General features: G+C 42.8%; 1 protein-coding gene across 2 annotated transcripts; it reads left to right on the forward strand.

The window, feature by feature from the left end:
* The first annotated feature begins 780 nt into the window (after positions 1 to 780).
* On the forward strand, positions 781 to 9,816 carry LOC112254072 (zinc finger protein 2 homolog). 2 transcript variants are annotated; one of them, XR_006083702.1, is made up of 3 exons: positions 781 to 1,402; positions 6,672 to 8,555; positions 9,368 to 9,816. XR_006083702.1 is itself a non-coding variant. In XM_024426306.2 (2 exons), the coding sequence occupies exons 1-2, from the start codon at positions 1,021 to 1,023 to the stop codon at positions 7,859 to 7,861; spliced, it is 1,572 nt and encodes a 523-aa protein (XP_024282074.2). In that variant the 5' UTR covers positions 781 to 1,020; the 3' UTR covers positions 7,862 to 9,297. The 2 variants fall into 2 exon arrangements, 1 of the variants encoding a protein (XP_024282074.2); XM_024426306.2 differs by lacking the exon at positions 9,368 to 9,816 and having other exon boundaries at positions 6,672 to 9,297.
* The last annotated feature ends 17,719 nt before the right edge of the window (positions 9,817 to 27,535 follow it).

Here is a 27,535-nt window from a genome sequence, read left to right on the forward strand (position 1 = left end):
TCATGTGATACGTTGTATAGAAAAGTCCAATCTTAGGAGAGTACATGGGAGGCACTATACTGTGTGTCTGCAGGTGTCTATCTGGTCAAAACCACTGCTACAGGTGCCCCTCCACCCTCTGGTGGGATGGATCATGTCTACAGAGAAACCTAGATTCAAATACTTAGATTTGTGTTTATTGGGTATATGTTGTGAAATTGTTAGATATTACTGTCCTGTCAGAGCGAGAAAGACAGGCAACTTGCTACACCCGCAATTATATCTTCTAAGCACGTGTATGTGACCAATAAAATGTGATTTGGTTTTGATTTGAAATAAACGTCCTCCCAAAGGTGCTTTTGGCTGGGGTCAAAATGACTCCAAAGGATTTGAATTTGTTAAAAGTCCATTTTGATCCAGAAACACTAAACCATGATTTAGATTTATTAAGAATAAGTTGATTGAGAATGTCATGAAAAAATTGAAGAATTGAATAAACCACATTTTGGCTATGATAAAATATATGCCTCTGGGGTCAAAATGATCCATGTCAGAAGTATGGTTCAAGGCAAATGTGTAGTGGGTGTAAAGTTTGTTTTTTAATTTTCTCACTCATTAAAAACGAATCAATCAACACATGCTTCTCTTTGAACGACTTAATATAATATTAAACTTTTATGAAATAAATGAAAAATAAAACGTTTGATTCCTCAACTGCGTTGCCCACTCCAGTCAGCAGAAGGCGATGTGTGTCTTTTAGGTTCAGGCGACGCTGCCAGTGTGACGTATAATCTAGTAGACGGGACGCTCCTTCAACAACAACAGCTAGTCAGACACCTCGGTAGGGTTCTAGCAAACATAGCTACAACATTCACGTTCTTTACACTGTTTTGGTGTATATTAGTCACTGTGTATTCAACACACTTCTGTTGTATGTACTTGTTGGCCCATTTAATTATATATGTACGTTTGTCAGCTAGCTGGTTTGCTAAGTTAGCTTAGAACTAAGCTAGTCGCTAATGCTAGCTAGCATCCCCGACCATGAGTTCACTAAGCTACTCTCCTCCTGATAAAGAAGAGGCGGTCTGTTGGACGGAGAAAGAAGCTCTTGTCAAAGAGGAGGAGGAAGAGGAGGATGTTACAATACAAAAACAAGTAGAGGGTGAGGCTGTTACAGTGAAAGAAGAAGAGAAAGATGTTTCAGTGAAAGAAGAGGAAGACGCGTTCAGAGTGAAAGAGGAGGTTGTTACAGTAAAAGAAGAGGAGGATTCCGTTTTTGGAGTGAAGAAGGAAGGGGAGATGACTGTCACATCGAAAAAGGAGGAGGAGGAAGAGGAGGAAACTGGATATCTGAGCCCGGTTTCCCAAACGCATATTAAGACATTCAATGGTTCTTACGATGAACGGGCCCTGATTAACACTAGTAAGTACTGTCTTAAAAACAGAAGCACAAACTCTGCAGTTGTTGAACTGATGTGTGGTGTTAAAATTGCGACAGCAATATTTAAATGTTTTATTATTTATTTCTAGACATTGATTCTTGAAGAATATAACACATGGCTCATGAGTTTAGTTCAACTGTTGTACCCCATCAGAACCCAGAATAAGCTTTTTTTTTACTCCAATGTTTAGAACCAATGTACACCAACACTATGTAGCATCAACATGGTTAAAACTATAATGTTGATATCATGGATGTTCAGTCCTTGCATCCAGAGTCTATGAATTTGAAAATAGTTACATTTCTCCAACCCCATCATCTTATTACCAAAACAGTGTTTGAACTGCAGATTGGTTGGTTGATTGATGTGTTTTTTTTTTTTAAACGCAACAAAATGGCTGCCTTGAGACTTGGTTTGGTAAACAGCTGAGGGATGGGGCTGGAGAAATGTAACCACTCTCAAATTCATAGAGAAAGCTATTGTATCAACCATAACCCAAGACCTAGCGACCTTGTCCAGAAGTTTAGACATCTTGGCGTAACAGGGGCGGCAGAGTAGCCTTGTGGTTAGGGCGTTGGACTAGTAACCGGAAGGTTGCAGGTTCAAATCCCCAAGCTGACAAGGTACAAATGTGTGCCTGAACAGGCAGTTAACCCACTGTTCCTAGGCCGTCATTGAAAATAAGAAATTGTTCTTAACTGACTTGCCTAGTTAAATAAAGGTAAAATAAATAAATAAAAACAGTTAAAAGGTGTTGGCTTGACAGTCGTTGGACCCAGGTTTGAGTTCAGCTCAGGGCTACCCCCTGAATTCACTACACTGTGAATACAAGGACTGGCCATCCATGAGGTCAAAATTATACAATGCTCAAAAAAATAAAGGGAACACCAAAATAACACATCCTAGATCTGAATGAATTAAATATTAATATTAAATACTTTTTTCTTTACATAGTTGAATGTGCTGACAACAAAATCAAACACAAATTATCAATGGAAATCAAATGTATCAACCCATGGAGGTCTGGATTTGGAGTTACACTCAAAATTAAAGTGGAAACCACACTACAGGCTGATCCAACTTTGATGTAATGTCCTTAAAACAAGTCAAAATGAGGCACAGTAGTGTGTGTGGCCTCCACGTGCCTGTATGACCTCCCTACAACGCCTGGGCAAGCTCCTGATGGTCTCCTAAGGGATCTCCTCCCAGACCTGGACTAAAGCATCCGCCAACTCCTGGACAGTCTGTGGTGCAACGTGGCGTTGGTGGATTGAGCGAGACATCAAATCAAATTTTATTTGTCACATACACATCGGTAGCAGATGTTAATGCGAGTGTAGCGAAATGCTTGTGCTTCTAGTTCCGACAATGCAGTAATAACCAACAAGTAATCTAACTAACAATTCCAAAACTACTGTCTTATACACAGTGTAAGGGGATAAAGAATATGTACATAAGGATATATGAATGAGTGATGGTACAGAGCAGCATAGGCAAGATACAGTAGATGGTATCGAGTGGCTAGTGATACATGTATACAGTCGATAATATAGAGTACAGTATATACGTATGCATATGAGATGAATAATGTAGGGTAAGTAACATTATATAAGGTAGCATTGTTTAAAGTGGCTAGTGATATATTTACATCATTTCCCATCAATTCCCATTATTAAAGTGGCTGGAGTTGAGTCAGTGTCAGTGTGTTGGCAGCAGCCACTCAATGTTAGTGGTGGCTGTTTAACAGTCTGATGGCCTTGAGATAGAAGCTGTTTTTCAGTCTCTCGGTCCCAGCTTTGATGCTTTGATCCACCCTCATGATGTCCCAGATGTGCTCAATTGGATTCAGGTCTGGGGAACGAGCGGGCCAGTCCATAGCATCAATGCCTTCCTCTTGCAGGAACTGCTGACACACTCCAGCCACATGAGGTCTAACATTGTCTTGCATTAGGAGGAACCCAGGGCCAACCGCACCAGCATATGGTCTCACAAGGGGTCTGAGGATCTCATCTCGGTACCTAATGGCAGTCAGGCTACCTCTGGCGAGCACATGGAGGGCTGTGCGGCCCCCCAAAGAAATGCCACCCCACACCATGACTGACCCACCGCCAAACCGGTCATGCTGGAGGATGTTGCAGGCAGCAGAACGTTCTCCACGGCGTCTCCAGACTCTGTCACGTTTGTAACGTGCTCAGTGTGAACCTGCTTTCATCTGTGAAGAGCACAGGGCGCCAGTGGCGAATTTGCCAATCTTGGTGTTCTCTTGCAATCAACCCCCACCTGTGGACGTCGGGCCCTCATACCACCCTCATGGAGTCTGTTTCTGACCGTTTGAGCAGACACATGCACATTTGTGGCCTGCTGGAGGTCATTTTGCAGGGCTCTGGCAGTGCTCCTCCTGCTCCTCCTTGCATAAAGGCGGAGGTAGCAGTCCTGCTGCTGGTTTGTTGCCCTCCTACGGTCTCCTCCACATCTCCTGATGTACTGGCCTGTCTCCTGGTAGCGCCTCCATGCTCTGGACACTACGCTGATAGACACAGCAAACCTTCTTGCCACAGCTCGCATTGATGTGCCATCCTGGATGAGCTGCACCACCTGAGCCACTTGTGTGGGTTGTAGACTCAGTCTCATGCTACCGCTAGAGTAAAAGCACCGCCAGCATTCAAAAGTGACCAAAACATCAACATTGAGGCTATATGGTATATTCTAGAATTCATCCATGATGTCATAATGATAGTTTAACCAGGTTTCTAGGCTATATAGTATATTCTATAATTGCCAGTGTAGATTTCCTGTGGGGTCAAATTATTAGAGCTGTTGATAAGTCATTGTATAAATTCTGCATTTTTTTCATGCCATTACATCAATATAGCCTAACCAGAAGAAGAAACAAACTCTTCCCGATCCACCTCCTCCTGCTGTCCTTCATAAATTCTGATGTTGCTGGTAATAGGCTACACAAGCAGCCGGCAACCTGCATTCGGAGTGCAAATTTATCTTACCATTTCTACTAATCTGGTGCCAGATATGATTTTCATATGTTCATTTCACTGGAACAGTTTCATTTAATTTAGAATAGTATCTCAAAATCATTCTGTGAAACTACATTCTATCTAAATGAAAATTGTACAAATCTAAAAGTCACTTTTATTGCCATGGCTAACTATGTAAAAAATAGCCTACATAAAGCCAACAGATAGAAACATTGCAAATACATTTCCTATAAATCACATGGCCTGTCAATAACGAACTTGAAACATTGTGTAAAATATTCTGGGCCCTCAGTTTCCCCTGCCTGTGAGTTACCGACCGACACAGCTGTAGGCTATTTGTGAAAGGGATAAGAAGTAATCAGGTATTTTATGACATTTCCACTGGATCAGCGCATTACGTTTTTCCCTTTTGTGCTGAGTGGTTATCGAAAGGGCGAGAGCTGGAAATATTTTTCAAATACTTTGGAGTTATTCTCATTTGCAATTGATTTTGATTAGACTTTGTTTACTTGCTGTTTTGAGGTGAAAGAAATATGCTTTGAGAAGCTCCACAACTCATTAGTGGTGGTGCGTTAAGACAATCAGAAATACTATCAGACATCCCCAAATGGGCACATTTATAGGCCTACATTTGTGTGCAGGTCAGGTAGATTAGTCCTACTTCAGTCGTGCGTCCTTACTCAACCCATTGACAGGAGTGTTTCAAACAAAGATAATGAATACATTTACAAAACTGACTCATCTTGCGGGGTCAGGTCTGGGTGGTCTGCCATGGGCCGTTTCATTTAGTATCCGTTTGGGTCGGCTGGGGAATGATTTTATTTCCCCATAGTAAGTTACCTCAAGTTGACCGGCTGAAAGGGAGCGTAACTTTGACTATAATTACTGTTCCCTGAAGGAGGGATACGAGGTACAACACCTGTTTGGCCCCGCCCCTTCCTGGGTCGGTGAAGAGCGATATTAAATTGATGCACAGCTCTGTTTGACTTCAAGACTATCAACTCAACTCCCAAGATTAGGCTGGCAATACTATAGTGCCTATAAGAACATCCAATAGTCAAAGGTATATGAAATACAAATAGTATAGAGAGAAATAGTCCTTTAATAACTCCAACCTAAAACTTCTTACCTGGGAATATTGAAGACTCATGTTACAAAGAACCACCAGCTTTCATATGTTCTCATGTTCTGAGCAAGGAACTTAAACGTTAGCATTTTTACATGGCTCATATTGCACTTTTACTTCTCCAACACTGTTTTTGCATGATTTAAAACAAATGGAACATGTTTCATTATTTATTTGAGACTAAATTTATTTTATTGATGTATTCTATTAAGTTAAAATAAAAGTTAAAATAAAAGTTCATTCAGTATTGTTGTAATTGTCATTATTACATATATATATATATATATATAAAATCGTCTGATTTAATTGATATTTTTTGGTCCTCCAATAATCGATATTGGCGTTGAAAAATCATAATCGGTCGACCTCTACTATGTTACTGTTTGTTCAACACCTAGTGTACAAACCCTAATTGTCAGGCTGATAGAAAAGCTTGCCAAAGAGCATTTTTGTGTTTTTTTTAAGTATAAAGCAGTTGATTTGCGACAATAACACAAACATATTAAGCAGTAGATTCAAACGAGCCTTACAATTATAATCCAAAAGTAATGTGAAGTGCCCTCATAAGCAACCTGTAAATGGAGGCTATTGTTGCTGTCAGCCTATGAGAACACCCCTGAGTTTTCCCCCACGGTGGTGAATTAGTGAATAGACACAGAGCTTAATGTGAGTTTCCTTAACTAGCACTCCTGATCTTGCACTGATGGTGTGCTGTAATATTCAGAATACAGTGAAAAATTCAAATCTTCGCTCACCATTTTTTCCCCCAGGCAGATATACTACATCCTCATTAGCAGTGAGGACTTTCTGCAATCAAATTGTGTGCACATTGACCTCGTGGCGCAATTTTAGCAAACACAGAAATGGGCCTTTATTGGGACCAAAAGTTGTCTGGCAAATTGATTAGGATTTCAACAACTTTAATAATTTATTTCTAGTTTCTACCACTAATGTGAAAACAAGACGAAATATGACTCGTTGCTAACTTGACTGTCTTAATTGTCAAATTTAACAGATGTCAATTGTTGTACAACTTCATGGGTATGCTCTGGGCATCACCTTGTACCTCAAATAAACAGTGGATTTCTGCTGTTGTGGGCCTTTAACCATCTCACTTTGTCATTCACACAGGAGAGAGAGGTGACTATCGTGGATCTTCTGGGGATCCTCAACAGCAACATGATGCTGACGAGGCAGAGAAAAGTCTATCCAGATCAGGACTCCTCAAGAAACACCAGCAGAGACCCACAGGGAAGAAATCTTACTGCAAATCGACATCAGAACTTAAAATACACCAGTGTGTACACACTGGAGAGACATCTCACTGCAGCTCTGACTGTGGGAAAAGAGTCACCTCTTCAGTAGACCTTAAAATACACCAGAGAACACACACAGTAGAGAAATCTTATGTCTGTGATCAATGTGGGAAGAGTTTTACTGAGTCACGCATCCTGAAATCACACCAGAGAACACACACAGGAGAGAAATCTTATGGCTGTGATCAATGTGGGAAGAGATTTACTCAACCAGACAGCCTGATAGTGCACCAGAGAATACACACAGGAGAGAAACCTTACAGCTGTTATCAATGTGGGAAGAGTTTTACGACATCTAGCCATCTAATTGTACACCAGAGAACACACACAGGAGAGAAACCATATGGCTGTGATGAATGTGGGAAGAAATTTACTGCGTCAAACGCCTTGACAGTGCACCAGAGAGTACACACAGGAGAGAAACCTTATAGCTGTAGTCAATGTGGGAAGAGTTTTACTCAACCAGACAGCCTGATAGTGCACCAGAGAATACACACAGGAGAGAAACCTTATATCTGTTATCAATGTGGGAAGAGTTGTACTACATCTAGCCATCTAATTGTACACCAGAGAACACACACAGGAGAGAAAGCTTTTAGCTGTGATCAATGTGGGAAGAGTTTTGGTACATCTAGCCATCTAATTGTACACCATAGAACCCACACAGGAGAGAAACCTTATAGCTGTGGTCAATGTGGGAAGAGTTTTGGTCAATCTGGCCATCTGACAGTGCACCAGAGAAGACACACAGGAGAGAAACCTTATAGCTGTGGTCAATGTGGGAAGAGTTTTGGTCAATCTGGCCATCTGACAGTGCACCAGAGAAGACACACAGGAGAGAAACCTTATAGCTGTAGTCAATGTGGGAAGAGTTTTGGTACATCTAGCTATCTGACTATACACCAGAGAACACATACAGGGGAGAAACTTTATAGCTGTGATCAATGTGACAAGAAATTCTCTGATAAAAGACATCTGATCAAACATAAGAAAATACATACATGAAGGAATTGTTTCATGATATCAATTAAATATCCCACCTAGCAAAATGTAATTGAAAAGAAGACTATGCTCGAAGTCCAATATTCGTTCGATAGTAGTTGAAAGTTGAAAATATGTATTTTCGGGTCGTTTTTTTTCAATGACTTGAAAACAACTTAATTTCAAAGTACTTGCAGCCTATACACATGGATGCAGTATAATAAATTGGTTTATAATCAATTTTATTAACAATCTTACATCACTCCAGTATTTATTGACAACATTCATGTGCTAATTGTCTTTATTCCACTACTGAAGAAGCATGACTCAAATCACCTCATATTTCAAACATCCAGCCTGACAAAAGATACATGTTTTATTATTCCATGCCTCACCATTAAGTGAATTATTGCCACTACATATTTGGTTTTGATATTTCATATTTACAATTCATGTAACATTTAGTAATAATTATTTATGCAACCAACTGACAATTTTGGGGTACAATTATATTGACATTGTTACCCTGCTTTCGTAATGTCAGGGTTAATTCTCAGATGTGCCAACCCAAATCTACTAGATGAACATTGGGGACTGGACCCCGATCCAACAACATGCCTATTGAGTGAACCCTGAAAAGAGAGAGAAGCTACACAGTGAGATGGAAAGTTACTACGGATATCGCAGGAGTTTCCTCTTGAAATCAGACATGTCTGTGGTAAGGACAACTTGGTTGCTGATTGTCTCAAGGGTTGGCAGTCAAAAATATTTGTTGTGCATTTAACCAGTGTGTTACCATGGATCACAATTTATTTTGACACGCTTTTCCGTGTTGGAGATGAGTTTTATCTCTTATTCTTTTCTGTATTTTTGGGAAACTGCACTGTTGGTTAGGGGCTCGTAAGTAAGAGTTCCAGTGTTGTATCCGGCGCATGTGACTAATACAATTTGATTTGAGTTTAGTTTGGACTAGAAGCTAGTGAGTTTTAGGATTCTATGGAAAGAAAAAGGATAAAAAATATATGATTGTATATTGTTATTTAGAAATGTGTTTTTTCTTGTTTTTAATTGTTGACAGCCAGTTGATACTATGTTTATATTGTAGAAGGTGAAGCTTTGTAGTTGATTATAATGAGAAATGGAAGTTGTTTTTTGTTGGTGGTGAGCAAACTTGACCAACAAAAATATAGGATATATTGGTTGTCTTAAAGGGGAAGGTGTTACAGGCTTTGGTTTTTCCGTTTATATTTTGAGGTTGGACGTTAGAGCGTAGGAAAGGGGGACACCGAGTCATTCATTTGAATGCAATCAAATGAAATGTGTCTTCGGTGCACTGATTGGTGTCACCTCGTTAGTCAGTATGTGTTGCACCTGTCCTGGCTTGTCCAGCTCATTAGTGGGAAGGTGTTTCACCTGAGCTGGTCCAGGTTCTATTTAAGTGTCTGGCCCAGTGCTCCAGTTGTCTTGATAGATGTGGAGTCAACACCTTTAGTTGCTCCACCTTTTTGGTTAAAGATGTTTTCATTTCAGGTTGAAGCTTCTTTCTGAAGAGAGCTTATTTTTTGAAATGAATCAATACAAGCAAACAAGATCGGTTCCGGGGATTGGTATGGCAAATACCTTACGATTTGCCTGGACTGAAAAGGAGATGGAGCCGTGGAGTAGAGAGACATTTGGAAGGACCATTTTGATGGGATGCCTCAGGATAGAGGTGAAGGAAGTGCTCTGCCTTCAAGGGAACCCGAATGAGAAGGCTTTCGATGTGACGTTTCACAAAGAAGAAAAACATGACGAAGTAATGAAGATGGCAAAGGAAGCGGAGAAAACGGGACCCCTGTGCCATTATGCGGTGACCAGCCTGGCGAAGAACAACTTCAGGGTGGTCACCGTAACCATGTACAATCCGCATGTGAAAGATGAAGAGGTGAGGGCCTTTCTGGGGAGGTACATGGACAATGTCTCCTCAGCGAGGTACCTCAGGGACTCCCTGGGTTTCTGGAACGGGAGGAGAGGGTTCCAGGCGTTACTCAGGGAGTCCCCGAAGAGTGTGGATGGCTACCTCCATCCTCCGGCGATGTTCTCCCTGGGGGCTGACAGGGGAACACTCTACTATGCCCGTCAGCCCCGTTCTGCAGGCGTTGTATGGCCTACGGCCATATCCTGGCCTCGTGCAGCGCCAAGAGGTGTCGATTTTGTGGGTCGGAAGAGCACGAGGCCAAGGAATGTGACGAGCCCAAGGCTTGCCACGGGTGTGGCTCAAGAGCACACCTGTGGCGTGATTGCCCGGCTCGTCACAGGTCATAGGCATCTGCAGCTGGGGGGCGGGGGATGGGGGAGGAAAGAGAGGACGCATGCGGATTGTTCGGATGGCACAGGGGAAAGGACGGAGAAGGAAGAAGGAAGAGGCGAAAAGAAAGAGAGAAGATGGAAAGAAGGAAAAAGAAGGAGAGATTAAAAAGGTGGAAGAACATGGAGGAGCTGAGAAGAGGGAGAAGGGGACAGTGGTACGAGAAGGAATGGAAGAGGGAACGGGGACAGTGACGGGGGAGGGGGAGTGGAGGTGGGAGGGGGGAGGGGGAAGGAGGGAGGGGGGACAGCTTGCCAGGCTTCCTCGATTTGGTGGAGGAGTTAGCGTGGGACATTGTGTCTCCCCGCTACCTCCTTCACCAAAGAAGAAAGGGATAAAGAGGGGAGCTTGGCAGGAAGTGAGAGGGAGGGGGGGGGGCTAAGAGAGTGGCGGGGGGGGGGGTAATTTGTCCTCCCGGTTTGCCTCAGCCCCTTGCATTTTAGTGGATGACTCCAGTGAGGGGTTGGTGGGCTGTTTGCTAGAGGGATCCCAACTCCTGTTTGGGGAGGTGGGGTCCCCTACATGCAGCCCCGAGGCAAACAGGGGGGGGATGGTGGGTGGGGAGGGTGGGTGGGGAGGACCCAACACACTGCCTGGGTCATGGGTTGGGATGGAGGACGGGGGGCGTCAGGAGAGGAGAGGACGTCCCCGCCGGTGGAGATGGACCAGGGGAGCATCGGGTGAGTCTCCTGGTTTTTCTTTGGTTTTTTGGGGTTTTTATTTGTTGTTAATAATTAAATGAATAGTTCTGTTTCTTTTTTAGTCTAAATGTTAGGGGTTAAGGAATAATGTTAAAAGGAGGGCGGTTTTTTGTTATTTAGAGGGTGTGGGGTTTGATTTCTGTTTTTTACAGGAGGTTCACCTGAGGGATGGTGGGGATGTGTGTAGATTTAAGAGGGAGTGGGATAAGGGGAATCTTTTTGGGGCATAGGAGGGGTGCACTCAACAGGAGTAGGGATTTTGTGTGGGCATAGAGGTTAAAATAGAGAACACTTTTGTAATAATGCAGGGTAGAGTTTTGGGGATAGATGTTAAGTTTAGAGAAGCTAGATATAGGTTAATTGGGGTGTATGGGCCACAGGTGGCGGCAGACAGGAGGGAGATGGTGGACTGTCTGGCGCCCCTGTGTGTTACAAACAGGCACTTGGTGATAGGAGGAGACTTTAATATAGATTTAGGGGTAGGCGGTGATAGCAGTGCAGGTGCCATCTCTGGGCTAATGGCTTGCCATGGTCTGGTTGATGGTGGCCTGCACACTACTCCGGCAATGGTCGGTCCTACATGGCGCAACTCCAGGGGGGTTGCGCGGAGGCTCGACTACATTTTTGTATCCAGGTCTTTGGGTCAGTTGCCTGTTTTCTTCACGGATCACGACGGGGTGTTCCTGCAGGTGGGGTCGCCAGTCTGCCTCTTCGGTAGGGGGTACTGGAAGTTAGATCGGGATATACTGGAGGAGCAGGCTTTCGTTGACGCATTTTTTTGTTTCTTTCGGAGGCTTGACGGCCTATGTGCGAGGGGGTGTTAGAGTGGTGGGATTTAGTCAAGGGGAGGATAAGGGCTTTTATAATAGGATATTGCAGAAGGAAAAAAAGGGAGGAAAGGAGGGAGGTGGATCGTATCCAAAGGTTAATTGAACTCGAGTACGAGGCAGGCAACCTCGGCGGGTCGATTGACTGGGAGAGATTCGCAGCCCTAAAGGCACAGCTCAGGGAGCTGCAGGAGCAGAAGGCTCGAGCTTTCCTGGAGCGTGCGCATAGTGGCTTTCTAGAACATAATGAGACTTGTTCCGCTATGTTCTTTAAGTCGGTTAGGGCCAGGCAGAGTAGGAAGGTAATGCAGGGAGTTAGGGAAGAAAATGGTAGTATAGTAAGTAAACCAGAGGAAATGGTCAGGGTGACAACTGATCATTTCCAAGGTTTATTTAAGGAAAGGGAAATAGATGTAGAGCAGGGAAACGTGTTTTTAGAACACTTGTCCCGGCGGTTGCCAGAGGATATTAGAGACGTGATGGAAGCCCAGATCTCACTAGAAGAGGTTGAGAGCGCTCTTAGGAGGATGGGAAAAGGGAAGGTGCCTGGGATGGATGGGCTGCCGGCTGAGTTTTACCTCAAGTTTTGGGGTATACTTGGACCAGTGGTTCTCGAAGTCTTGAAGGCCATCCTTGAGACGGGGGTCCCGGGGGGATCAATGGCTGTTGGTGTGCTGTCACTTCTTTATGAGAAGGGGGAAGCAACTGACCTTGGCAACTGGCAGCCATTGACCATGCTGTGCGTAGATTACAAGATTCTTGCAAAGGTTTTAGCAGACCGGTTGCGCACAGCCCTTCCCTACGTCGTCCACGAGGATCAGACGTGTGGGGTAGAGGGCCGCTCTATAAGATGGAACCTACAGTTGATCAGGGATTCCATCGCTTGGTTTGAAGATAGAGGGCTGCCTTTAATGGTAGCAGCGCTAGGTCAGGCGAAAGCTTTTGATCGCGTGAATAGATCTTTTCTATTCAGGGTGTTAGGTAGATTAGGATTTGGGGAGAAGTTTATAGGATGGATCCGTACTTCATATGTCGGAGCGGGGTGTCGAGTTAGTGTAAATGGTCACTTAGGTGACGTTTTTGACCTCTCGTCTGGGGTCAGGCAGGGATGCCCACTCTCGGCTCTCCTCTTCATTCTGTACATGGAGCCTCTGGGGGCTGCCATTAGGGCAGACACAGGGGTGGAAGGCTTGTTGATCCCTGGAAGCGGTGGGCTGCGTGTTAAGATGACGCAGTACGCCGACGACACTTCCTTGCTGTTGTGCAAGGACTCGTGCCTGACAAGGTCCCTTGCCATCTTTGGGGATTTCACCCGAGCGTCGGGAGCAGTTCTGAACCATGTCAAAGTCTTCCGTCAAGTTTTTCGGAAGATGGCGCGGTAGAACGGATGTGCCTGGGGGTTATCTCTCTGTGAAGGGGCCCTGAGGATTCTCGGGGTTCATTTTGAGACCTCCGGCTCAGCGATGCTAAACTGGAACATGCGTATCGCAGTGGTACAGAGGAAGCTAGCAATGTGGAAGGCTAGGTATTTGTCTTTTATGGGCAAAGTCCTGGTCCTAAAGGTGGATGTGTTGCCGTCTCTTTTGTATTTGGCATACATCTACCCATTGCCGGCTTGTCTGAGGAGGCCTCTAGTGAGGCTTGTGTTTCAGTTTATGTGGAGTGGCAGGTGCGAGTGGGTCGCCAGGGCACGCATGATCTGTCCCATCGGGTAGGGGGGTACCACATTTCCCCCTCAAGCTGGACGCCATTTTTGTTTCTTTCTTGTTGACGGAGCTTGCTCGTCCGGTTATACACCCGTCCGGTTACCTCCTGCGGGTGTTCTTCCCGTATAAGGCGAGAAGCGTAATGGTGTGGTCTAACGCGGGTCCTCGGGCGGAACAGCTGCCGTGGCACTTTGGCCATGCGGCCAAGTGGCTGCGTGCGCACCCCGAGGTTGAAGTTGCCCGAGTAGGTTTAGACCACAGGCACCTGTACGAGGAGGTCAGGCAGGCAGGGAGTCCTGCGCCTGTAGCGGGCATCTCGTCAGTGGTCTGGGAGGGAGTGCAGGCGCAGGGCCTGGACAACAGGCTCAAGGACCTGAATTGGTTGGGCCTCCATAAGTGCTTGCCGGTACGTGCCATCTTGTACCGGTATAGTTTGGTGCAATCCCCCACCTGTCCAAGATCCTCTTGTGGCAGGGGGAGACTGTGCGCCTTCTGGGACTGTGCCTTTGCAGGACTAGTCTGGGCTAGGGCACGGGTGATGCTAGGTGTTAGATTTTGTTTTGACATGGGCTAGGCTAGAGAGAGGCGTAGGGAGAGCAAAGGGAACGGATAGGGACAGGTTTCTGCTCTGGCTTCTCATGAGTCTCTTTAAAAAGGGACTGTGGGAAGCCAGGCAGAATTTAGTCAAGACAGGGAGAGTTTGGGGGTGGGGGTGGAAGGTGATTTGAGGGGGAAGATGAAGAGGGAGAGAGGAAGGGGGAAGCATGCGGCACGGGAGAGGTGGAAAGGGGGTTTAGGGCTGGGAGTGTTAGAGTGAGTTTGGTAAGGGGATAGATTAGGGAAAGGGTTAGGTATGACGTTAGAGGGACGATGCTCCCCTGAGGTTTGTTTTTGTAAATAGAATTAATTAAGAATGAATGAGAATTATGATTTTGTAATAAATTATTTTAACCACCTTTTTAGTTTGGTGTGTGTTTTTCTTTTGTTTGCCTCTTCTTGGGCAGATTTAGTGAGTCTCGTTGTGGGTCCCAGTTGTTGTTACTAGTCAACTTTCAGTGGACACTGTGAGTGTCTTTCAGAACCCCTTATATTTGGGGGTTGGATATTGCATCCAATTCATATTTTAATCAATTTCGTTTGTGTACGAAATATATATATTTTTTATCCTGTCTGAAATGTGCTGTATAAATAAAGCTTGATTTGAACAAATTAACCCAATGAACAATCAACAGACTCTTGGTCCATCTTAGTATGAAAAACAGTATCACTTTTCCAGCCTGCTGAAGGCATGGTGGAGTGCTAAACACCACCCCCGGCTGTACCAGGGGCTTGAGGTGGTCTCCCACAGCTCTGCTTATGTCATTCTGTGGCCTTGATGTTCCGTTTCTTGACTGCCCCTGCAACACAAGCACATTTAGTCATATTATATAAAACACTCAAAGTAATGGATATGGAGCATCTACAGCCTCAGTTACACCTGGCACCTAAATGTGACGTCTGTCATCTGATCACTCAAGCTGCATTAGCTTTAGATCTGCAAGGATGGGCATTGTGTTCGGAGTTTGAGTATGGCCACCGAATATGCATCAGCAATGTAAAGAGATGGGGCGAATGAGTGGGGAAAAGTACTTTTGACTCAAATTACCTTCATAAAATCAAAGAACAAATGCATGTGCCTGAGGGGAAATTAACTTACATACAGCCAAAAGGGGTGAGAAATTACATCAATATCAGTGGACAATTTGCACTAATGTAAATGAACATATTCCCTTTAGCTGATGTGATGAACCACTAAGGGGACATAAATATTTACCATCTAAACCATGTGTAACCTCTCACCTCTCTGGCTGTAAAAGTGTTCTTCCTAACCGCTCTCTGACTGAGCTCCACCCTCACTGGGTCTTCAGAGGAGATTAAGGCTGAGGAGGGATGGATCAGTCAGTCAATAAAGTGCAGAGCTGCTGTCTGACAAAATCACTATTTTAAATCAAATCAAAGTTTATATGTCACGTGCACCGAATGCAACAGGTGTAGACCTGACAGTGAAATGTTTACTTACAGTCTCTAACCAATGGTGGGGGAAAAAAGGTATGTGTGTAAGTAAAGAAGTAAAAAGACATTTGAAAAAAGAGTAGCGCAATTGAGGATCATATTTTATTTTCAGACAAAGATGATTTTAAATGGATTATATTGACACATATAAAGACCTGAATGTGTTGATTGATTAGTGCAAATAAAACATGTTTACTATGGCACATTTAAGGCAGTTTCATTAAGTCATAATAAATATAAATAAGCAGCTAGCTACTGTAGGTCTATACTGCTCCAACATGGTGTAACAATACCACTGATGTGGATGGGGGGTGTTCATCATGTAGATGTATATAATGAACAGACTAGGTCTATACTGCTCCTACATGGTGTAATAATACATCATATGGGACTTTAAGGCAATACTGTTGTTACACTGGTGAGTAAAAACTCATGCATCCTACAATTTAACTTGTCTGAAAATAAAATATACATTTACTCAACTGCGTTACCCACTCCAGTCAGCAGATGGCGGTGTGCGACTTTAAGGCAATGCTGCTAGTGTGAAGTATAATCTAGTGGATGGAAAGATTCCTTCAACAGCAGCAACAGTTAGCCAGCCACCTCGGAAGCTTGCTTGACAAAATAGACGAACCGATAAAGCTCTTTAGACGCTTTAGTGTATTTAGCCACTGTGTTTTAAAACCACTTCTGTCGTCTAGTTAGTTATCCGTTTTAATTTCATATTTACGGTGTTGTTGTTATTCGTCAACTAGCGGGCTGGTTAAGTTAGCATTAGCCTAGCTAACATCCCCGACCATGAGTTCACTAAGCTACTCTCATGCTAAAGAAGAAGAGGTCTGCTGGACGGAGAAAGAGGGTCTCGTCAAAGACGAGGAGGAAGAGGAGGCTGTTTCAATACAAAAACAAGTAGAGGGTGACGCTGTTACAGTAAAAGAAGAAGAGAAAGACGGGTTCAGAGTGAAAGAGGAGGCAGAGAAAGAGGAGGATGCAGTTTATGGAGTGAAAGAGGAGGAGATGACTGTCACGTCCAAAAAGGAGGAAGAAGAAGAGGAGGAAAATTAAGGAGGAAACTGGATATCTGGGCCCGGTTTCCCAAACGCATCTTCATTAAAACCTGTTTGGGCTGCAATCCAGTTAACAGAATGATATGACAACAGCCAGTGAAAGTGCAGGGCGCCAAATTAAAAAAAAAACATGTCTAAATTAAAATTCCTCAAACGTACATGTATCTTATACCGTTTCATAGGTTGTCTTGTTGTTAATCTCACCACAGTGTCCGATTTAAAATATGCTTTTCAGCTAAAGAACCACAAACGATTATGTTAGGTCACCACCAAACCACAATAAAAACAGCATTTTTTCCAGCCAAAGAGAGAAGTCACAAAAAGCACAAATACAGATAAAATTAATCACTAACCTTTGATGATCTTCATCAAATGACACTCATAGGACTTCGTGTTACACAATACATGTATGTTTTGTTTGATAAAGTTCATATTTATGTAAAAAAGTTTTACATTTTTACATTGGCGTGTTACATTCACTAGTTCCATAGGCAATGTAAGGAGATGGGGGGGAGTGGGGAAAGTACATTTGACACAAATTACCTTCATTTTATCAAAGAACAAATGTGTGTGCCTGAGGGGAAATCCAATTTCTTACAGCCAAAAGGGGTGAGAAATTACACCCATATCAGTGGACAATTTGCACTAATGTAAATTAAAATAGATGATGGAACATATTCCCTTTTGCTTACGTGATGAACCCCTGTACCTGTACACGGCCAATCTGTAAATAGCACACCCGACTACCTCATCCCCATATTATTACTTACCTTCTTGCTCTTATGCACCCCAGTATCTCTACTTGCACGTCATCATCTGCACATCTATCACTCTAGTATTAATGCTAAATTGTAATTATTTTCACCTCTAGGGCCTATTTATTGCCATACTTCTCTACTCTTCTACATTTGCACACACTACATAGATTTTTTAAAAATTATTTTGTGTTATTGACTGTACGTTTGTTTATGTGTAACTCTGTGTTGTTGTCTGTGTCGCACTGAGAACTAAATGAGAACTTGTTATCAAATGGCCAACCTGGTTAAATGAATAAAAATAATAATAAAAAAGGGGACATAAATATTTACCATCTAAACCATGTGTGACCTCTCACCTTTCTGGCTGTAGAAGTGTTCTTCATAACCAGTCCCTCAACAGCTCTCTGACTGAGCTCCACCATCACTGGGTCTTCAGAGGAGAGGAAGGCTGAAAAGGGATGGAAGGATCAGTCAGTCAATAAAGTGTAGAGCTGCTGTCTGACAAATTCACTATTTTAGTAGTTCATTAATGTATTTTCAGGTAGAGAAACATTTTTGTGACGTCCCTAGCCCATTGAAGTTAACATTTAAAATGTTTAAGGTAGGGGTTAAGGTTAGGGATGTCCCAAGGACTCCAGATTGCATTGACCATCATGCATTCTTCTGTCTCTTTTACATAGCAGGTGTAAAATAAACTGAATAAACAGACAAGACAAGTAGACCGGCAGTGCATTATGGTCATTGTAGTTTAAAATATAGCATCTAATTATGTCAATCTGTATGTGGGGTTGTTAGAGAAGAATGTGATTGACAGCCCTAACAATCCATTCTAGCACCTCATCAGGCTCTGAAAAAAGGCTTCATTGATGACGTGTTCCTTCTATTCCAGTGGACAGCAGAGGAACTTCATCGATTCCACTCCTTCATCAATGCAAGCAGTGAACATCTGAAATTCACCCTCACCTTTGATGTGCATGAAACAAGTTATCTGGACATTTTGATTAAGAGGGAGGGGTGTGGCTTTAGCACAGATCTATACATGAAGCAGACGGACAGGAATCCCCTGTTACGCGGAGACAGCTTCCACCACTAAAAAAGATCCTCCCCATCAGCCAATAAAGTCGCATACACAGGATTTGTAGTACACAGAGTGACTATGACAAACAAGCCTACTGTCTGGATGAGTGTTTCAGACAGCGGGGTTACCCAGAGGAACAGTTGGATGAGTGTTTCAGACAGCGGGGTTACCTGTTGAGATTATTATTTTAATTAAATGAATAAACAATATCCCCATTTTAAATAGAATTGTAACTAAGTAAACTTATACTCTGTTTTATTATATCTGATTAACAATATGAGTTCATAAGAAGGGATTGTGTGACACTGTCAAGGAGTAATTAAAGTTAATGAACACCATTCCAACTAGGAAGAAACGAATGGGTTGGGGACTGTGTAAACAAATAAGGTCGTTAACCTAACGACAGTGAGTGCATTCCTAAGTTTTCTGTTAATTAGAACTGTCAGCTCAGTGGTGATTGATAATGTTGAGGGTTCAAAAGTGATCTGGGAGTGTGTTAGTAAGTTAGAATTAACTTTTCACCTCACTTTGTCCCGGTTGAGAGGAGGGGATTCTGTTAAAGCAATGAATTGACGTCATGATCTTTATATAAACTGTTGTTCATGGTTAAGTGTCAGCGCACTCCGAGAATAAATTCTGTTACCTATTATTGAAAGACTGTTATTTTTTCTATTTTATGCAAACAAGAATCTTAGAAATTCTCATAAAATAGATTAATGGTTTTCAATTGATGAAAGCACATTGGCATAATTAAATTACACTAACATTACCCAGAGGAATGTCTGGATGAGTGTTTCAGACAGCGGGGTTACCCAGAGGAATGTCTGGATGAGTGTTTCAGACAGCGGGGTTACCCAGAGGAATGTCTGGATGAGCGTTTCAGACAGCGGGGTTACCCAGAGGAATGTCTGGATGAGTGTTTCAGACAGCGGGGTTACCCAGAGGAATGTCTGGATGAGTGTTTCAGACAGCGGGGTTACCCAGAGGAATGTCTGGATGAGTGTTTCAGACAGCGGGGTTACCCAGAGGAATGTCTGGATGAGCGTTTCAGACAGCGGGGTTACCCAGAGGAATGTCTGGATGAGCGTTTCAGACAGCGGGGTTACCCAGAGGAATGTCTGGATGAGCGTTTCAGACAGCGTGGTTACCCAGAGGAATGTCGGGATGAGTGTTTCAGACAGCGGGGTTACCCAGAGGAATGGCTGGATGACGCAAGGGATCGGAAAAAGTACCTAATTGTCATACTTGAGTAAAGAAAACATTTAAAATATAAATTTGTAATTTTAATTTTGTAAATTTTAACAAAAAAAATGGTTTGTACTTGTGGGTAACCAGATCGTGACTACAGCTCAGTTACTAAGTCTTTAACCACACAGTGTTGTTACACTGGTGAGTAAAAACTCATGCCTCCTACCCTATCTGAAAATAAAATGTACATTTTCCTCAACTGCGTCCAGTCAGCAGATGGACTAGATGCCGCTTAGGCCGCCCGTTGTGACTCCGTCAAGAATTCAGCAAAGCAAGTTTGTATGAAGGTCTGGTTATTAAATGGGTACATAGTTCAATAGTAATATCCTCTAAAACTATCTGGTGACAAACTTTGCTGCCCTGTGTCCAATTGTCCACATGGCTGGGAGAACCTATTCAAGTAAGTAAGTAAATAGATTTTGAAAATGTAAAAAAAAAACAATGTATTATTAGCAAACTAGCTACAGTGCAGGCTAACTCAAATGAGCTGCTAAATGAGCTATCTAGACAACTTCACATTCTGTATAGATAGATAGCTCAGTGAATTAAATATCACCAGCTACCTAACTTCATATTAGCTAGCTATCTATTTAGCACTGTTACAAACAAACTCCAAATGCATTTGTAGGTAGCTAGCTAACAGTCATGGAGGGATAGAAGCCCCAACTGTCAGTGAGTGAGGAGGCTATTCTGGATAGGGCAGGTACTTTTGTGGAGTTCCCGTCCCTAGAAGTGAAGACGGAGATAATAGTAACATAATATTCAGTGTGGTGTAATTTGACAATGATGAAGTGTGTTTCTTGTGAGGTTTTCTGTCCTCAGATAAAGAGTGCTATGAAAGCCAGTCTACATATGAAGAGGTCCCAATGAAGAGCCGTGGTTCTCAGTCCTGGGGACTCAAAGAGGCACATTTTTGTTCAGGTGTGTGAAGGTTATCTGTGTCCTGCGTAACTTCATGAGGATGGACTCAAGGACCAGGAGGGGATCTGCAGCTCGCCGCCGTGTGCCAGAGGAGAAGTCTGCTGCTCTGCAGGATGTTTGAAGGATGGGGTCCAACAATGCAGCAAGAGAGGCAATCCGTGTGCAGGAAAATTCCATTGTCTGCAGAAAAGCAAAGGAGAGCGAGCTAATGTGAAATGCGCATGACCAGCCGGTGGCTGCTGACAGACCTCTGACTCATTCCCCTCTCATTCAGCCCCCCTTCACAGTAGAAGCCTCAAACAAGTTTCCAAAGACAGCTGACATCTATTGGAAGCCGTAGGAAGTGCAACATAACCAATATCCCACTGTATCTTCAATAGGGGCTGAGTTGTATTTTCGGGTATTTTCTGGTACACAGAAAATACCCTAGCTCTGAAGCAAGCTTCCAGAAAATTGGAACGGAAATGGCGCCACACCAAACTGGAAGTCTTCCGATTAGCTTGGAAAGACAGTACCGAAGAGCCCTTACTGCTGCTCGATCATCCTATTTTTCTAATTTATTTGAGGAAAATAAGAACAATCCGAAATTCGTTTTTGATACTGTCGCAAAGCTAACTAAAAAGCAGCATTCCCCAAAGAGAGGATGGCTTTCACTTCAGCAGTGATAAATTCATGAACTTTTTGAGGAAAAGATCATGATTATTAGAAAGCAAATTATGGCCTCCTCTTTAAATCTGCGTATTCCTTCAAAGCTCAGTTGTCCTGAGTCTGCACAACTCTGCCAGGACCTAAGATCAAGAGAGACGCTCCAGTGTTTTAGTACTATATCTCTTGACACAATGATGAAAATAATCATGGCCTCTAAACCTTCAAGCTGCATACTGGACCCTATTCCAACTAAACTACTGAAAGAGCTGATTCCTGTGCTTGGCCTTCCTATGTTGAACATAATAAACGGCTCTCTATTCACCGGATGTGTACCAAACTCACTAAAAGTGGCAGTAATAAAGCCTCTCTTGAAAAAGCCAAACCTTGACCCAGAAAATATAAAAAACTATCGGCCTATATCGAATCTTCCATTCCTCTCAAAATTTTTAGAAAAGGCTGTTGCGTAGCAACTCACTGCCTTCCTGAAGACAAACAATGTATACGAAATGCTTCAGTCTGGTTTTAGACCCCATCATAGCACTGAGACTGCACTTGTGAAGGTGGTAAATGACCTTTTAATGGCATCAGACCGAGGCTCTGCATCTGTCCTCGGGCTCCTAGACCTTAGTGCTGCTTTTGATACCATCGATCACCACATTCTTTTGGAGAGATTGGAAACCCAAATTGGTCTACACGGACAAGTTCTGGCCTGGTTTAGATCTTATCTGTCGGAAAGATATCAGTTTGTCTCGGTGTTCCTCAAGGTTCGGTTTTAGGACCACTATTGTTTTCACTATATATTTTACCTCTTGGGGATGTCATTCGAAAACATAATGTTAACTTTCACTGCTATGCGGATGACACACAGCTGTACATTTCAATGAAACATGGTGAAAACCCAAAATTGCCCTCGCTAGAAGCATGTGTTTCAGACATAAGGAAGTGGATGGCTGCAAACTTTCTACTTTTAAACAGAGATGCTTGTTCTAGGTCCCAAGAAACAAAGAGATCTTCTGTTGAACATGTCAATTACTCTTAATGGTTGCACAGTCGTTTCAAATGAAACTGTGAAGGACCTCGGCGTTACTCTGGACCCTGATCTCTCTTTTGAAGAACATATCAAGACCATTTCAAGGACATCTTTTTTCCATCTACGTAACATTGCAAAAATCAGAAACTTTCTGTCCAAAAATGATGCAGAAAAATTAATCCATGCTTTTGTCATTTCTAGGTTAGACTACTGCAGTGCTCTACTTTCCGGCTACCCGGATAAAGCACTAAATAAACTTCAGTTAGTGCTAAATACGGCTGCTAGAATCCTGACTAGAACCCCAAAATTTGATCATATTACTCCATTGCTAGCCTCCCTACACTGGCTTCCTGTCAAGGCAAGGGCTGATTTCAAGGTTTTACTGCTAACCTACAAAGCATTACAGGGGCTTGCTCCTACCTATCTCTCTGATTTGGTCCTGCCGTACATACCTACACGTACGCTACGGTCACAAGACGCAGGTCTCCTAATTGTCCCTAGAATTTCTAAGCAAACAGCTGGAGGCAGGGCTTTCTCTTATAGAGCTCCATTTTAATGGAATGGTCTGCCTACCCATGTAAGAGACGCAAACTCGGTCTCAACCTTTAAGTCTTTACTAAAGACTCATCTCTTCAGTGGGTCATATGATTGAGTGTAGTCTGGCCCAGGAGTGGGAAGGTGAACGGAAAGGCTCTGGAGCAACGAACCGCCCTTGCTGTCTCTGCCTGGCCGTTTCCCCTCTTTCCACTGGGATTCTCTTCCTCTAACCCTATTACAGGGGCTGAGTCACTGGCTTACTGGGGTTCTTTCATACCGTCCCTAGGAGGGGTGCGTCACTTGAGTGGGTTGAGTCACTGATGTGATCTTCCTGTCTGGGTTGGCGCCCCCCCCCTCCCTAGATATCCCTCTAGTGGTGTGGGGGCTGTGCTTTGGCAAAGTGGGTGGGGTTATATCCTTCCTGTTTGGCCCTGTCCTGGGGTGTCCTCGGATGGGGCCACAGTGTCTCCTGACCCCTCCTGTCTCAGCCTCCAGTATTTATGCTGCAGTAGTTTGTGTCGGGGGGCTAGGGTCAGTTTGTTATATCTGGAGTACTTCTCCTGTCCTATTCGGTGACCTGTGTGAATTTAAGTGTGCTCTCTCTAATTCTCTCTTTCTCTCTTTCTTTCTCTCTCTTGGAGGACCTGAGCCCTAAGACCATGCCTCAGGACTACCTGACATGATGACTCCTTGCTGTCCCCAGTCCATCTGGCCGTGCTGCTGCTCCAGTTTCAACTGTTCTGACTTATTATTATTTGACCATGCTGGTCATTTATGAACATTTGAACATCTTGGCCATGTTCTGTTATAATATCCACCCGGCACAGCCAGAAGAGGACTGGCCACCCCACACAGCCTGGTTCCTCTCTAGGTTTCTTCTTAGGTTTTGGCGTTTCTAGGGAGTTTTTCCTAGCCACCGTGCTTCTACACCTGCATTGCTTGCTGTTTGGGGTTTTAGGCTGCGTTTCTGTACAGCACGTTGAGATATCAGCTGTTGTACGAAGGGCTATATAAATACATTTGATTTGATTTGACCAACCTCCGATTTCCCACTTCCTGGTTGGATTTTTTCTCAGGTTTTTGCCTGCCATATGAGTTCTGTTATACTCACATACATCATTCAAACAGTTTTAGAAACTTCAGAGTGCTTTCTATCCAAATGTACTAATAATATGCATATATTAGCAACTGGGACTGAGTAGGCAGTTTACTTTGGGCACCTCTGGGCACCTTATTCATCCAAGCTACTCAATACTGCCCCCAGCCATAAGAAGATAGCTACGTTATTTCATCTAGCTACGTTATTTCATCTATCTGCATGGCAAATATCATCAAGGCAAGCTTACACAATTGTACATTAAATTTGCATTAAATTCTTTAGCTAGCCAGATTCAATACATCCACTGTTTCATAAAACGACTGGTTTGCTGGTTGTTTCAGGAGTCCCTAAAACAACCAGAATTACAATTTCATACTCATGTCACAACACCCATAATGCTATCTGGCTAATGCAAGCTAGTCAGCTAGCTTGCTAAATCACGATTTTCGTAACTTTATGAACTTGATGATAAAAAAAAGCATAATCGTTTGTCTCTACATTAACTAACATTCCTGTCAACTGTACATGTTTCTGCATGATTCGTTATGAAGTTATAATCCCTTACATTTGCTTCCATCCTAGTATTTCTGTCCGCCATCTTTGATCCAGTTCAGTTCTGTGTAGGGGTACCCCTCTCTCCTAGTATTGTTGTCTGCCATCTTTGATCCAGTTCAGTTCTGTGTAGGGGTACCCCTCTCTCCTAGTATTTCTTTCAGCCATCTTTGATCCAGTTCAGTTCTGTGTCCCCTTCTCAGTATTTCTGTCCACCATCTTTGATCCAGTTCAGTTCTGTGTAGGCGTACCCCTCTCTCCTAGTATTTCTGTCCACAATCTTTGATCCAGTTCAGTTCTGTGTAGGGGTACCCCTCTCTCCTAGTATTTCTGTCCACCATATTTGCTGAAGAAAGTCTAACAGTCACTAGTGCAGCAGCAGCCTCCCCTGGTCCTAGTGCCGGCCAGGAAAGAAGTTTAAGATGCGATGGAACGGTTGACGAAAAAAATAAAAACCAGAAAAAATATATTGACTGATATTGTTTTATTTAGGGGTGGGCTAATTAATATTTTAGGCCTAGAGACGTCTCTAATTCCTACCCTTTAACTTTTTGTCTGAAAATTAAATTAATATTTTACTCAACTGCGTTACCCACTCCAGTCAGCAGATGGCGGTCTGGGGCTTTAAGGAAGTCCTGCTAGTGTGACATATAATCTAGTGGACGGAAAGCTTCTTTCAACAGCAGCAACAGTTAGTCAGCCACCTCGGTAGCTTGCTAGACAAAATAGCCGAACCAATAAAGCTCTTTAGACGCTTTCGTGTTTAGTAGCCACTGTGTTTTAAACCCTCTTCTGTCGTCTAGTTAGTTATCCGATTTAATTTCATATTTATGGTATTGTTGTTATTATTCAGCTAGCTGGTTATGTTAGCATTAGCATAGCTAACATCCCCGACCATGCTGTCACTAAGCTACTCTCCTCCTTCTGAAGAAGAGGAGGAGGATATCACAGTAAAACAAGTAGAGGGTGAGGCCGTTACTGTGAAAGAAGAGGAGGATGTTACAGTAAAAGGAGAGGAGGAAGAGAAAGATGAGGATGCAGTTTATGGAGTGAAAGAGGGAGAGAGAGATGACTGTTACATCGAAAAAGGAGGAGGAAACTGTTTATCTGGGCTCGGTTTCCCAAACGCATCTTAAGGCATCCAATGGTTCTAACGATGAATTTAGCCATAAGATGGTTTTGAGAAACCGTTCCCTGATTAACAATAGTAAGTACTGTCTTAAAAACAGAGGCACAAACTCTGCAGTTGTTGAACTGATGTTTGGTGTTAAAGCGGAAATCTGCAATTGCTACATCCATATTGTGACTTTTAAATTATTTATTTCTAGCCATTGATTCTTTAAGACTATAACACATGCCTCATGAGCTTAGTTCAACTGTTGTACCCCATCAGATCCCAAAATATATATTTTTTTACTATAATGTTTAGAAACACTGTAAATCAACACTGAATCGCCTCAACATGGTTAAACTATAATGTTGATATCATGGATGGTCAGTCCTTGCATCCATAGGTCTGTCTGTCTGTAGGTAGTGGTGGAATGACAGATTTCTATTGTTTGAACTGCAGATTGCTGGGTTGTGTGTTTTTTTTAAACAGCAACAAAATGGCTGCCCAGAGACATGGTTTGGTTAACAGCTGAGGGATGGGGGAAGGAGAAGTGTAACCACTCTCAAATTCATGGAGAACGATATTGTAGCAACTGTAACCCAACACCTACCGACCTTGTCAAGAAGTTCAGACATCTTGGCGTAACAGTTACAAGGTGTTGGCTTGACAGTCGCTGGACACAGGTTTGAGATCAGCTCAAGGCTACCCCCTGAATTCACTACACTATGAATACCAAGACTGGCCATCCATGATGTCATAATCATAGTTTAACCAGGGTTCTAAGGCTATATAGATTTTCCCCCCTAATCGATATCGGTGATTTATTGCTACTTGTCAAAACAACAGCGTTTTTGGGGCTTGTGCAGTTTTTGGTGCAGCTTGTTTTCAAAAATATGAGTAATATGATTCTTGTGGCAGATGTTTGTGTATATAGCACATGTTAGGTTTTCAATTTATCCCAAACTGTTTCTGCATATTGGTTATTGATTTGGACACGTTTAAACTGTGTTTTGACATTGGGCTATCCCACCTAGTAACATGTCATTGAAAAGGCATTGAAAATAAGACTTTGCAATTAAATATTTCATATTTACATTTCATTTAGTAATGATAATTATTTATGCAACCAACTGACAATTTTTTGGTACAATTATATTGACATTATTGTCCTGCTTTTAGAATATCAGGGTTCATTCTCAGATGTGCCAACCCAAATGGGTTGTGAAGCCACGCCCATTAGCTGAAGAATTGGATTTACGGGCCCTAAATGCACAGAAATAGTGTCCACTGCTTGTATACTTCGTATTTTGGCGAATGTAGTATGACATCCAGGAACTTTTGGCATTCTAACTTTATCCATACTATGACAAATAAGGGATGGGTTATGAACTAACAGGTATAAATGATGGGTTATGAACTAACACATCCCCTCCAGGCACTTCAATACATTCAGAATTTCTTATAGTGTGCATAACATGAAAATACATGATATCTAAGTAGCTGAATATTCTTTTCGACTAACAGAGTAACAGTTTGAAGCGCACAACTCATGTTATTCTGGTTAGACAGTGAGATACTAGTTGATTAAGGAGTGGGGATTCTTTTTATAATTAGGAAATAATATGTCATGTTTTACTCGTACCTCAGCCAGCATTGTGAATGGTTAGGAAATGATACAGTGCCTTGCGAAAGTATTCGGCCCCCTTGAACACGTCCAATTTTTCAGTTTTTGATTTGTTAAAAAAGTTTGAAATATCCAATAAATGTCGTTCCACTTCATGATTGTGTCCCACTTGTTGTTGATTCTTCACAAAAAAATACAGTTTTATATCTTTATGTTTGAAGCCTGAAATGTGGCAAAAGGTCGCAAAGTTCAAGGGGGCCGAATACTTTCGCAAGGCACTGTATGCCATGTTTTACTCGTACCTCAGCCAGCATTGTGAATGGTTAGGAAATAATATGTCATGTTTTACTCGTACCTCAGCTAACATTGTGAATGGTGTCTGAGGCAGTGCC

Source organism: Oncorhynchus tshawytscha, linkage group LG07, assembly GCF_018296145.1.
Source record: "Oncorhynchus tshawytscha isolate Ot180627B linkage group LG07, Otsh_v2.0, whole genome shotgun sequence".
Classification (NCBI taxonomy): domain Eukaryota; kingdom Metazoa; phylum Chordata; class Actinopteri; order Salmoniformes; family Salmonidae; genus Oncorhynchus; species Oncorhynchus tshawytscha.

Coding starts and splice junctions, on each gene's coding strand:
- LOC112254072 (XM_024426306.2), top strand. CDS start 1,021: ATGAGTTCACTAAGCTACTCTCCTCCTGATAAAGAAGAGGCGGTCTGT. Junction 1,403..6,671: donor ACGGGCCCTGATTAACACTA/GTAAGTACTGTC, acceptor TCATTCACACAG/GAGAGAGAGGTGACTATCGT.